Source organism: Nerophis lumbriciformis, linkage group LG07 (genome assembly GCF_033978685.3).
Source record: "Nerophis lumbriciformis linkage group LG07, RoL_Nlum_v2.1, whole genome shotgun sequence".
Lineage (NCBI taxonomy): Eukaryota > Metazoa > Chordata > Actinopteri > Syngnathiformes > Syngnathidae > Nerophis > Nerophis lumbriciformis.
In genome coordinates this window covers 25,731,953-25,745,209 of record NC_084554.2, presented here as the reverse complement: position 1 = coordinate 25,745,209, position 13,257 = coordinate 25,731,953, and the positions used below count along the sequence as shown (strand labels likewise).

General features: G+C 39.4%; 1 protein-coding gene across 2 annotated transcripts in view; it reads right to left on the bottom strand.

Moving 5' to 3' along the window:
• The window catches only part of pola1 (polymerase (DNA directed), alpha 1), a 134,298-nt gene that overhangs the window by 102,337 nt on the left and 18,704 nt on the right, over positions 1-13,257 (bottom strand). For both annotated transcript variants that reach the window (XM_061965594.2, XM_061965593.2), the window contains 12 exons: positions 12,903-12,965; positions 12,725-12,826; positions 12,499-12,634; positions 12,268-12,418; positions 10,443-10,612; positions 10,246-10,358; positions 7,635-7,748; positions 7,475-7,549; positions 7,261-7,399; positions 7,032-7,186; positions 6,848-6,932; positions 6,703-6,764 (listed from right to left, as the gene is read on the bottom strand). In XM_061965594.2, coding sequence (XP_061821578.1) covers positions 6,703-6,764; positions 6,848-6,932; positions 7,032-7,186; positions 7,261-7,399; positions 7,475-7,549; positions 7,635-7,748; positions 10,246-10,358; positions 10,443-10,612; positions 12,268-12,418; positions 12,499-12,634; positions 12,725-12,826; positions 12,903-12,965 — 1,365 coding nt within the window. The remainder of the gene's footprint in view (positions 1-6,702; positions 6,765-6,847; positions 6,933-7,031; positions 7,187-7,260; positions 7,400-7,474; positions 7,550-7,634; positions 7,749-10,245; positions 10,359-10,442; positions 10,613-12,267; positions 12,419-12,498; positions 12,635-12,724; positions 12,827-12,902; positions 12,966-13,257) is intronic.

Sequence of the window (13,257 nt, the reverse complement as noted above, 5' to 3'; positions counted from 1 at the left end):
ACACACACACATAGACCGCGCCTCTTTTCTTCTCTCCGGCTTGTGACAGAGGAAGATTCAGAAGAACGCGACACCGCAGCGCTTCTGTTTCTAGCCGATACTACATCAAAAGTAACGTAAAATAACGCAGTAACGCATCATGTAGTAACGGTAACTAAATTACTGAATTAAAAAAAATAACGCGTTAGATTACTAGTTACCGCCGAAACTAACGGCGTTACAGTAACGCGTTACTTTGTAACGCGTTAGTCCCAACACTGTGTGTAAGTTTCCCATTCCTTGGGCACCAATACACCCCCATACCATGACAGATGCTGGCTGTTGAACTTTGCGCCTATAACAGTCAGAATGGTTCTTTTCCTCTTTGGTCCGGAGGACATGACATCCACAGTTTCCAAAAACAATTTGAAATGTGGACTTGTCAGACCACAGAACACTTTGACACTTTGCATCAGTCATTCTTAGATGAGCTCGGGCCCAGCGAAACCAGCGGCATTTCTGGGTGTTGTTGATAAATGGCTTTCGTTTTGCATAGTAGAGTTTTAACTTGCACTTACAGATGTAGCGACAAACTGTAGTTACTGATAGTGGTTTTATGAAGTGTTCCTGAGCCCATGTGGTGATATCCCTGGTGATGTCATTTTTTGATGCAGTTACCGTCCGAGGGATCGAAGGTCACGGGCATTGCCGCTTACGTGCAGTGACTTCTCCAGATTCTCTGAACCTTTTGATGATATTACGGACCTTGGATGGTGAAATCCCTAAATTCCTTGCAATAGTTCATTGTGAAATGTTGTTCTTAAACTGTTCGACAATTTGCTCAAGCATTTGTTCACAAAGTGGTGACCCTCGCCCCATCCTTGTTTGTGAATGACTGAGCATTTCATGGAAGCTGCTTTTATACCCAATCGTGGCACCCACATGTTCCCAATTAGCCTGTTCACCTGTGGGATGTTCCAAACAAGTGTTTGATGAGCATTCCTCAACTTCCTCAGTCTTTTTTGGCACTTGTGCCAGCTTTTTTGAAACAAGTTGCAGGCATCAAATTCCAAATGAGCTAATATTTGCAAAAAATAACGTTTTCCAGTTCGAACGTTAAGTATCTTGTCTTTGCAGTCTATTCAATTGAATATAGATTGAAAAGGATTTGCAAATCAATGTATTCTGTTTTTATTTATGATTTACACAACGTGCCAACTTCACTGGTTTTGGGTTATGGACATGTCAGCTTTTTGTTATTAGCAGGATGCATGATCAATATTGGACGGATAATTATCATGCCGATATCAGGAATTAATGACATCACATCGATGAATCCATTAAATATTTAAAAATAGCGCCAATAACCATCCATCCATCGATCCATTTTCTACCGCTTATCCCTTTCGGGGTCGCTGGAACAAATAGCTGAAGGTGGGTTAGGTTGAGCAAATCAAGCTATTATTTTCTCCAACTTGCATCATAAACTTCTTCTGAGCTCATTGTAAACAAACCTGGCATCGATTGTTTGGGACTTATTGTTTCCGATAAAATACATTTTCAAGAGGACAAATACATTGCGCGTCAACACATCAAACCTTATCAGCTCTGAAACACCAGCATCACTATGACAGTGTTTTGAAAGCCTGCAAAGTAGGGTTGAACAGTATACCGGGATTTTAAAAAAATATCGCTGTACCAATTAATTAAAAACGGTACCATACTGCTTTTGAAAAATACTGTTTAGTTTTTTTTCATGTGCATGATGTGCGCCGCGGGGACAATGCTGGAAATACAAGCCACGGCGCATGTTAGTCAACACACGCACTCACAGCATTTGCAAGCATTAACAGTGTGAAGACAGATGAGGGAGAATGGACGTATTTTGGCTTTAAAACTAACGATAAAGGTGGAGCTATAAACACTGCTCTTCAAGGAGTGCTTTTAAACATAGCTAGCGAATAGTTAGCTAGCGGCTAACGTCTCTCTGTAGTGTTTTAGCTACTTCTAAATCACAAATCCTTGCCTCCGTGGCGACAAATAAACTACGTTTCTTACAAATATCATTCCTGCAGGACGAGGAATAGCTAATCATGCTTCACTACACGCTGTAGGAGGATACGATAGCTAACAGCTAACAGCAAGCTACAGCTCCTGAATGTAAACAAAAGTGTGGGTCTACACAGATATCGATTGTAACGTTATCAAGTACAAGAGCCATATTTAGGCAAGGCAAGGCAGCTTTATTTGTATAGCACTTTTCATACACAAGGCAGACTCAAAGTGCTTCATAGACAACAAAGTGAAATGAAAGAAAATAAAAGCAAAATTAAAATGCAGACAATAAAAATAAAAACAGTGCGGACGTTAAAAGTTAAAATTAAAAGATTTAGCTGAACGCTAAGGTGAACATAAAAGCTTTCAGTCTAGTTTTAAAAGTAGTCAGAGTTGGGGAAAGTCTGACTTCTTCAGAAAGTTTATTCCAGCTATTTGTTGCATAGTGACTGAATGATGCTTTCCCTTGATTTGAGTTTACTCTGGGAATCGCTAACAGATTGGTCTCAGAAGATCTTAGTGATCTCGAGGGCTTATATAGTGGGAGCATATCAGTGATATACTTCAGCCCTAGACCATGTAGTGATTTATATGTGAGCAGGAGGATTTTGAAATCAATTCTCTGATGTACAGGGAGCCAATGTAAGGATTTAAGAATTGGTGTAATGTGCTCACATTTTTTGGTCTTTGTTAGAATTCTAGCAGCAGCGTTCTGAACAAGCTGTAGCTGCCTGACAGTTTTTTTGGGAAGACCTGAAAGGAGACCATTACAGTAGTCTAGCCTACTGGTAATAAAGGCATGTACACGTTTTTCTAAGTCTTGAGCTGACATGAGCCCTCTAAGTCTTGTTACATTTTTGAGGTGATAGTAGACCGATTTTGTTACTAATTTGATGTGACTGTCGAAATGTAAATCAGAATCTAAATAACCCCAAGATTTCTGGCTTCATTTGAGGTTTTCAGGGACAGTGATTGAAGGTGTTGGATGAATTTAAACGTTTCTTATTTAGCACCAAAAACAATTATCTCAGTTTTATCTTCATTTAGTTGTAGGAAATTTTGGCACATCCAGTGTTTGACTTGCTCAGTGCACTGGCACAGAAGATCTATGGGGCGATAGTCATTTGGTGATAGCGCTACATAGATTTGGGTGTCATCGGCATAGCAATGATGGTCAATGTTATTATTTTGCATGATTTGTCCTAGTGGGAGCATATAGATGTTAAATAAAGTCAGCCCCAAGATTGAACCTTGGGGGACTCCACACGTTACGTTGGTTGGTTCTGATACAAAGTGACCAATGGAAACAAAATAGTTCCTATCTTGTAGATATGACTTGAACCAGCTTAAAACTGTGCCTGAGATCCCCACCCAGTTTTCCAACCTGTCCAAAAGTATTGAGTGGCCGACAGTGTCAAATGCAGCACTGAGGTCCAATAGCATTAATACTGAAGTTTTGCCAGAGTCTGTGTTTAGACGGATGTCATTTATAACTTTAAGAAGGGCCGTCTCTGTGCTATGAAGAGGTCGAAATCCTGACTGGAAGTTGTTGTGGCAGCCAGTAGAAGCCAAGAAGTGATTTAGTTGTTGGGGGACAACTTTCTCAATTATTTTACTGATGAATGGTAGATTTGAAATTGGTCTGTAGTTGTTGATAACAGAGGCATCTAGGCTCCGCTTTTTTAGAAGAGGTTAAATGACTGCAGTTTTGAAAGCCTTCAGGAAATTGCCCGATTGAATAGAATTATTAACTATTTGCAATACGTCTGTTGATAGGCAGTCAAAAACATTCTTAAAGAAGTTGGTAGGTAAAACATCAAGGCAGCAGGTGGATGACTTTAGAGCTGTCACCGTTTCCACTAGTTTTAGAGTCATGGCATTAAAGCTTGCCATCATTGCTGTGTTACTTTTGCCTAAATGGGGTGGTGATCCAACTTTTTTGCTTGAGATATTGATGGCGCGTCTGATGCCTTCAATTTTATCAGTATAAAAGAATGCAAACTCATTGCATTTCTGCGTGGAATGGAGTTCGGCTGGTATTTGTGTTGGGGGTTGGTCAGTCTGTCAACGGTTGCGAATAGGGTTTTGGCCTTATTAGTGTTGCTGTTTATGATATTGGAGAAGAATATTTCTCTAGCACTTTTTAAGACTAAATTGTAGGCGTGGAGGCTCTCTTTATAGATGTCATGGTGAATATGAAGTTTTGTATTCCGCCAGATTCGTTCAGCCTTCCTGCACTCCCTTCTCTGGGCTGTTACAACAGCAGATTTTTTCCAGGGTGCCTTTTGCTTACCAGAAATCGTTTAACTGTAACAGGTGCAATGATATCTATGATATTCACAATTTTGGAATTAAAGTTGTTTACAAGATCATCAGCATGACATGGGTTTAGAGGCGGTAGTGAGGAGATGGCGTTTTAAAGAGGACATTAGCATGTTCATTTATGTACCGCTTTTTGACATTTAGTCAATACTAAAATGATTACATCGAGAGTTTTTTAATCATCTCAATTTTTTTTTTTACTATATTCATGTATGACATGGTATTGGATCGATACCCAAATTTGTGACATCACGTAAAAGACTTATCTAGTCTCCAAACAACAAAAGAATAAGTGCTTCCTACATTTGAACAGAAATGTAGATGTAACATGTTAAAACAGAAATAACCAGATATTAACAGTAAATGATCAAATAGATTAATAATGCATCCTTTTCTAGAGCTTGTCCTTCATCATTTTGACAAAATAATACAATGAGAAATTACACAATAAGTGACTGCATACATCGGCAGCAAAATTAGGGGAGCCTTTGTAACCTTTTTGCTTATTTACTACTAAAAGTGAAGTGAAGTGAATTATTTTTTATATAGCGCTTTTCTCTAGTGACTCAAAGCACTTTACATAGTGAAACCCAATATCTAAGTTACGTACATTTAAACCAGTGTGGGTGGCACTGGGAGCAGGTGGGTAAAGTGTCTTGCCCAAGGACACAACAGCAGTGACTAGGATGGCGGAAGCGGGGATCGAACCTGCAACCCTCAAGTTGCTGGCACGGCCGCTCTACCAACTGAGCTATACCGCCCAGTGAAGTTTTGTATCATCTTCACTATATTATTTAATGCCAAAATTGTTACTTTGTTGCATTGAGAAACGTGTTTAATGTATCATGATATTTTTATGTCAAAATAAAGCCAATAATGCCATTTTTGTGGTGCCCTTATTTAGAAAATTATCGAAACACATTTGGTACCGTTACTAAATTATTCGTATCGGGACAACTCTACTACAAAGTAGGGCTGCAACGATTAGTCAACACTGTCGACAATCAAATTTGTCGCCAACAATTATATTTTATCACTTGTGTTTTTCCGGGCGAAATCAGGTCCACATCGCCACTCGCAAAAACATTGCCAGTGCTAACATGTGAAGTGTGAGGATATTTTCTCTTATTTTATTTAAAAACATGAATACCTTGCTCAATTTGCAAAGCGAACCTTGTTTGTATGGCAGTACATGTGTGATACGTGAGCATTTAAAGCGGAGTCATTATGTCGGATTACTGGAGGGAGGATGCATCTCAACCGCAATAAGAGTGTTAGCTTATGCTTTGCTAGCTAGCTAACAAGTGTCAGACGAAGTTGTGTGAAAAATAACTTTCACTATCATTTTATCCAAAGTAAGCCATCTAAAATTTGTCTACATCAATTTAAGTACTTTTTAAAGCAGCGTCAATTTGCAATGCCATTAAAAAGGGCACAATAGGAAAGTTGCGCGTGCGAACAAACAAACAGAGAGAGACAGGGACCAATGCGGAGGTATCATAAGATTAAACATACAATCTATTGAACAGCCAACATTTTAAAAATTAATCAAAAATACAATTCTACACATTGAGTCTATTAGTGCTAAAACTGCCAAGAGTTAATCAATGGTCAATATACCAGTGTGCAGTTTTTTAAATATTATCCCAAAATGCTTATTTTCTTTTTAAGAAAGTTAGATTTTTGTGTTTTGTTGTTTGTTTTCATTGCTGCTGTTTTAACTGTTTCATTTAAATAGCAATTTGCCTTTCTTTTCTTTTAAATGGACATTTTATTAGTCATTTAAATTTGTGCAACAGTTGACTGAGCAGCAGTTACAGTAAAAATAAATATCTATGAATAAGTCATATTTGTTGTTCTTAAGCACATGCCCTAAATAACTTGCTACATTTAGAAGAAAATTAGGCCCATTAAAATAATCGTTGACCAAATCGTTGACTATCAAAATAATCGTTAGTTGCAGCCCGACTACAAAGACACCTGCTGCTAATGAAGCTGCCCCAAAGCCAGCCGAAGAGAAAGGTTTGCACATACTACATTTAAAAAAACCAATACGTTAATCAGTTATCAGAATCCTTCTAGAGAAGTAGGAAGCTTTCTGTATCTGTATTTGCTTGAAAAAACAACATTGTACATCACAAATTTTTAGTGTCAAAATGAACCTTTCCCCATTATTTTACAGCGATTTGCTCTTTTATTCCATTTTTTATGTGTTTTTTTTTTGTCTTAATATTTTTAGAATTTGCGAAGGGCCATTACATTTTTTTGCTGTGGCTGCACTTTGGACACCCTTGATCAAACTTATTTTTTTCTATAGGCCAAGAAAGATTTCCTTTGCCAACTCACCTTCTTTCTCACGGCATCATTGAAGTCAAAGGGGAAGATACAGTCGTTAGGTTTAGTCACCACTGGAAAGAAAATTGAGATTTAGGATAGGTGCTCTGATCACATCTTATCTGTAATGCGCACAAAACGATTGTGAGAAGCTCACCACAAAAATGAGTTTGATAAGGAGGTTGAGGTGGCGCTTTGTCCATATGAAAGCCATAGTGGACGAGCGCAGCCAATGACACAATCTGCACGAGGGGAAAGACACCAGTAAGTTAGAGAAAAGTCTACAGTAAGGTTTAAATCAAATAGGGCAGCGAGGTGATCATGCTGCTGAGCACTAGGACCTCATTATGATGGCTCTTGGGGTTCTGGATGGTCTTGAGACTGATGGACATGACAGTGACAGGTGGCGGTGCCAAGTCTTTGACCACGGTGACCAGATCAGCCCTCAGAGCGAGCGCCTCCACTTTGCACCAGCTGACCGCCTGATTCAGTAACTCTATTGCACCAAAATATTTGAAATAGTAAAAATAAATACTTCCACAACATTTAATTCAAAAAGGCGCTTCTCACGAGGTGTCTTGATGTCCAGCCAACATGGCCCTTTAATCTTCCTACTGAGGAGGAAATGTTCCAAGCTGGAGGTGTTGGTTCCGAAAATGTGTGAGAATGTTGCCCCCTTAAGGCCAGACGGAAAAGCAGGGCACTCAGCCTGTCAGGAACAAAAGATCAAAAAGAGGATTTGTATTAGAGGTGTGTTATTCCTGCTATGCCTGCATTTACTCACTGAATAGCGGACTTCGAGGTACTCTGATTGTGTGGGCACGTCTGGAATTTCAAACGCGTAGTTCTTCTCCACATTCTGCAGATGGTCAAGAGAGAAGCAGCCATAGACATGACACACAAAAAAATCCTGTTGTATGTTGACAAGGTTGAAAGAAAAATACCTTGGACTTGAACTTCATGATCTTGAACCTGTCAGAGAGCTCACTGAACTCCTGGTAGACATCCATCATTTCAACAGGCGTATTGGACACTTCCCCTGTCTTGGGGTTCACTCTCTGTGGAAAGAAAAGACCAACACTTTAAGGGGAACTGCATTTTTGGGGAATTTTGCCTATCACTCACAATACCTATGTAAGACAAGAACAAATGTTTTTCTTTTTATTGTGCATTGTAAGTAGTAAAATACTGCAAGTACGAGGTGGCTAACGGGAGTATACTATTGTGCCTATAAAGCCCTCTAAAAAAACATCCAAAAACCGCCAACATACATTTACATCTCGTGACCTGAATATTGACCAAGTACCGTATTAGCAATGTTGTTATTATTAGCGCTAAGCTTATGCTGCTATGTTGACAAATTGACCCGGCAAACTGCTGTTGCATTGCTTCTAAACTGGTGAAAGTTAAATCTGGATTTTAAATCATGTCTCTCACCTGGACAGTAGAAGGATGTGGCCATCAACCGAGAAGTTGGTCAACTTTAACATTTAACTTAGACCCCGAGATGGCGAGAAAAACAGGAAAAAAACACACTCTTTTGCGACACTGTTTTTTTAACCCTTTGCGAGAATTATGATTAATTGTTCTTCTAAACGTGAAGATATATGAACATCCAATCAGTCAGCATCCAAGTGAGATCAAACATTGTACTAATTGTGGTTGTTTTATTATGTTCATAGTTTGTATATCTTGTTTAGCACTTAGCAATACTGCTACATGATGTTTAGCGTTCACTAAAGCTGCATCTGTTTAGCACACAGCTTCTAAGATCAGTGGATCATCTTCCATATATTCAGGCTCAAAAATATAATGTTCTGGATCATCATTGCCCCAAAAAAGTTATAAGTCTCCCATGATTCGTAGTATTTGTCATTGTTGAGGGGAAGCGCGAATGTTGCGATTTGACTGTGAAATTAATACGTCGCTGTATGCTTTAAATGACATAAATCTGTAAATTTGACATGTTATTATGAATATGCCTGTTATTTTATTAAATGTATACTTACAGCATGTATATTTAAAATGCTAATGGAGTTTTTTTGGAAGATTTTAGAGTGCTTTATGGGCGCAGTAGAGCGACTTCCATAGGCTCTATTGATAACTGATTATTGCTAGCCTTTAATTACTAGTTAAGAGTGCATAAACAAAGAAAAACATATAGACTATGTGTCTGTCTTACATAAGGATTGTGAATTATAGACATTTAAAAAAAAAAGCAGTTCCCCTTTAAAATTAATTCTAGTTATCCATCCATCCATTTTCTACCGCTTGTCCCTCTCGAGGTCGCGGGTGAATTCCAGTTAAAACATGAATATATACACACTCAGCCGCTTCACCATTAGGTTCACACGCACAATCCAAAAGTATCAGGTACAGGAGATCTGCATTTACAATGACAACAGTCAAGGAAATATCACTGTACGGACACAAACCCCTTTTTAACCATGTTTCAATATCCGTGAAATCTCATTAATCATATTGTATTCTCAGGTACTGACGACCACTTTATTGATCATTGTTATGCAAAAAGCATCCTGTTTGCTAACCTAACCAAGATTTTTCGGTGTGTGTGTCATGGCTACAACTCTAAATATTACCGATATGTGTGTGAGTGACAGAAAAAAAAGCTTGCTTGGGGAAATGTTGTTTGGAGCCACTTGCTGGTGTGCAAGTATAAATCTCTTGTTTTTTCGGGGTATATTTGTTTTTGCACATTAATTTAACAGTAAGTGTGCTGTGAATGGAGACCTGCTTTTTAAGAATGCACCTGGCACTTACTTGAAAAAACTAGACACTGTATATCACTGTGCCTTATGTTTTATTACTGGTTGTGGAAATCTTGTCCACCACTGCACTTTGTATGCAAAGGCAAACTGTCCATCTTTAACTGCCCGAAGACTTTCTCGATGGATAGTTTTTATATATAAATATCTTCTTGGACTTGTCCCCACCTATCTGTGTTCTTTTGTGTGTAGAGGCTCTAGTCATTAAAGCCTACACTCACAAGATGTCCTCCACATTCGCCACACCTTGTGTGTGTGTGACAATCATTGGTACTTTAACTTTGTCTCTCACATGTTGGTTCCTAGAGCCAACACAGATCTTGGTAAAAAAAAAAAAAAAAACCTTCAGTTATGCTGCTCCCTGGTCATGGAATGACATCCAGAAAGATATGAGGCTACCAGAATTGATCACTTTGGGGCAGTTTAAGTCAATTTTAAAAGATCGAGAAACCAGTTCTCTTGGGCAATGTACTTGCTTTTAAATTGAAATATTACGTAATAGTTTTCAATTATTTTTGATCTGTTGTGGTATGACTGCTGTTGTTCTGTTGTATTGTCTTGTTGTAACTATTATTGTAACTTTGTATATGCCGCCCTCTTTGTCAGGTCGCGCTTGAAAAAGAGATTTTAATCTCAATGAGTCTTTACCTGGTTAAATAAAAGGAAATTGAATTGATTGATTGTGCTGTTATGCTTGTAGTTTGTGAAAGGGCGCATCATTTTGTGAGCAGAGAGGTCAGACTGTAGAAATGCCGAGTAGAAAACGTACATATTCACGCGGCAAGATGTACATGGTGCGTTCAATGTTCCTGACAGAGACGCAGCAGCTCGTGTGGGACTGGGCCGACTCGATCCACACTTTTCCGAACAGGTACACCACACCTGCGCGACAGCCAAGTGCACTTAGATTAGTGTGCGCTTTAAGAATAGGGACATGTATCATGGATGTGCAGTATTTGGCTTTACCTGGTTGGCTGTAAGGGTCTTCAAAAGCATCCAGCCAGTAGAACCTGAACACCTGCTCGCCGTTGACGCCCTCCACCAGTGGCAGCTTGCTAGAGTCCACCTGCACCTCTGCAGGAGCCTCTGTGACGGGACCTTCCTCATCCTCCTGACCCCAAAAGCCTCCAATTTTTCTGCATCCAGAAATACATTTCGAGCAGAGATTATGAACATGCTTTCTTATAATTTTGAGACAATCAGAAACAAACACAGCATTAACATAGTTTAACTTGAAATATTTCTGATCCACAAAACACCAAAAAGTCAACAAAACACATTACGTATCTTTTTTAAATTATTTACATGTAAAGAATGCATCAAAATAATTAACATGGAATGCAGCATGGACCCCAAAAACAACAGAACTGCAATTAATGCATAAATAATGCCACTATAATCTTGTTCACCTTATAATCTAACTAATTATTGTTGATTTTAATTAAAAATATGATTTTATGCAATATCTTCTTGAGCATCAGGTATACGGAAAATACACCTGATATGTCAGTTTTAGTCTACTGTGTCTACAGGAGATTTAGTAATGTTTTCCAGTTCTTAAGTCTGTAAAATAAGATGGGCAAGTTGCTCTTCCTGTGCCTAGACAATGTCAGCAAAACTACTCTACTGCACATGTTGAAGGGTGAACACCAGCACGTTCCCACACAGCATCCCAAAGCATGACGTTTGACACTTTCGATCAGGGGAGTCATGTGCAAGCTCAACAAGTTTGGAGGAACTACCTTCTAGCAGAAAACGCAGTGGTCTACCTCAACCAGGACAGGGTAGAAGAGGAACACAAGTTTAACAATAGCAAGGCCCAAACAACACTAAAGTGATGCTAACTATGAAAGCAATAAAACGATCACTTACTGTACAACGTCTGCTCTCATCGGGATCCCGTCTGTTAGGATGTTCTTATACTCCCATTTAGATTAAGTAATCATGATCCACGTGAAGGGTAAACTTTTTTTTTTTAAAGTACCGCGGATGAACAACTTTTTGTGTCTTTCTCTCCATCGCCAGGTATAAGTTGGATGTCACAGGTGAACAACTTCTCGGTTTATGCCTACAAGCTTTTATTATCCAGGTGAGAGGATGGGAATAAGCGGTAGAAAATGGATGGATGGATGGAGGCATGATTTAAAATTTCCTTAGAGGCAATCATGATGCATTGGCTCAGTATTTCAGTTTTGTTGTTGCACAAGCGATCACTGTGATCATCACTGCGCAGCTCAGAATAGTTTACATGCGTTACCGTTTGTTATAACAACATCACAAATACTTGGTTAATATTCAGGTGACGAGATGTAAATGGAGTATTTTTGGTGGTTTTTGGATGCATTTGAGTGATTTAGAGGCAGGAATGATTACTATTAAAAAAAATTATATATATTGTCTCTCATAAGGATTGTAAATGACAGGCACAATCCCCCCCTAAAAAGTGCTGCTCCCCTCTAAAGAATACAATGTGCAACCCCTGGAGAAAGAAACGAGTACTGCGAAGGAGTCAGGTGGTCAATTCAAGACTTGTTCATCTTGGGCACTTCATTGAAGTACAAAATCAGACAGTGTTGTTTTCTTTGCCTATCTGGACTGGAGTTGTTTTGCTGATGAGTTGTGAGTGTTGTTTTGTAGCGACAACATGGCGTCTCACGGAAACTCTCTCCCTGAGCCTTGGAAATTTGCTTTAGAATATAAGGCGAGAGAGAAACAGGAGCTCGAATCATCCTTATGTCTTGCATGTATGGAGGAACTAACAATAAATCATCTTTAAAACGTTTTGACTTACAAGAAGGCAGGGTCCTGAGGCTGCACTTTGACAGGAGCAACAGGGGTTGTTTTACATTCAGATTGGGCCTCTTCCAGGACTACCGGTTCCTCAGGTCCGACTTCCATCGGCTCATCAAAGTCCATCCCGTCTAACACCAGGTCCTCGTTCACTGGGAAGAAAACAGGATTGCTCAAGTGAGTTAAGATTCATAGCAAAGAGCGAATACCTCTGGGTCATTTTTTACTTCACCTTTCTCTTGCTTCTGGGATGGGGGTTCTGTCTCTTTCACGGCAAGGGAAGGACTTGACAAAAGAGGGCCAGGTGACGGCCAGGGGGCATCAGAAGGTGGAGGCCGGATGACTTTGGCCTTAGCTGGAGTGGGCTCCTTCACAAAAAAAAACATATCAGAAAGTTGAAAATGAACTCCAACTAACACGATTAATCACAGCGATCATTTTGTCCACCAAATGTTTACTTTTGGCATCTGAGGCTTGATCGAGAATGGATTCATGGGCGAGCCAAGCGACTTCTTTTTCTTCAGCATTACAACCGGTGGAGGAGCCAGGAGAGAGGGTTTCTAGGTAAGGAGACAGGGAGACTTCTTTGCACTCTGTCTGTTGGTTGAAAAAAAGTCTGCGCATGTCTGTTCCAACCTCTGAGTGTAGATCCTGGAGGATGTCTCCCAAAAGATCATCCTTAGACAAGTCCACATCTTTCTGCACAAGGTCACACAAAAACATGCAAATATGGGTTAAATTGTGGACAAATACTAAATTCCATACACCGTTTCTAGGGTAGCTTTGATATTCACCGGAAGAAATATTACATTTCTGAATCAACCGACTAGAATAGGCTGTCCATTCAAAAACACCTAACGTTAGCAGCTAAACTTACTGAAACGAGCTGACCAGAAACATAACTAATGGGCGTGAGGGCGTCTAGGATGAGAGCGGGATATGATGCTGTGTACACTTTGCTAGTTGACATCGTAGCACTTTATTAAACATT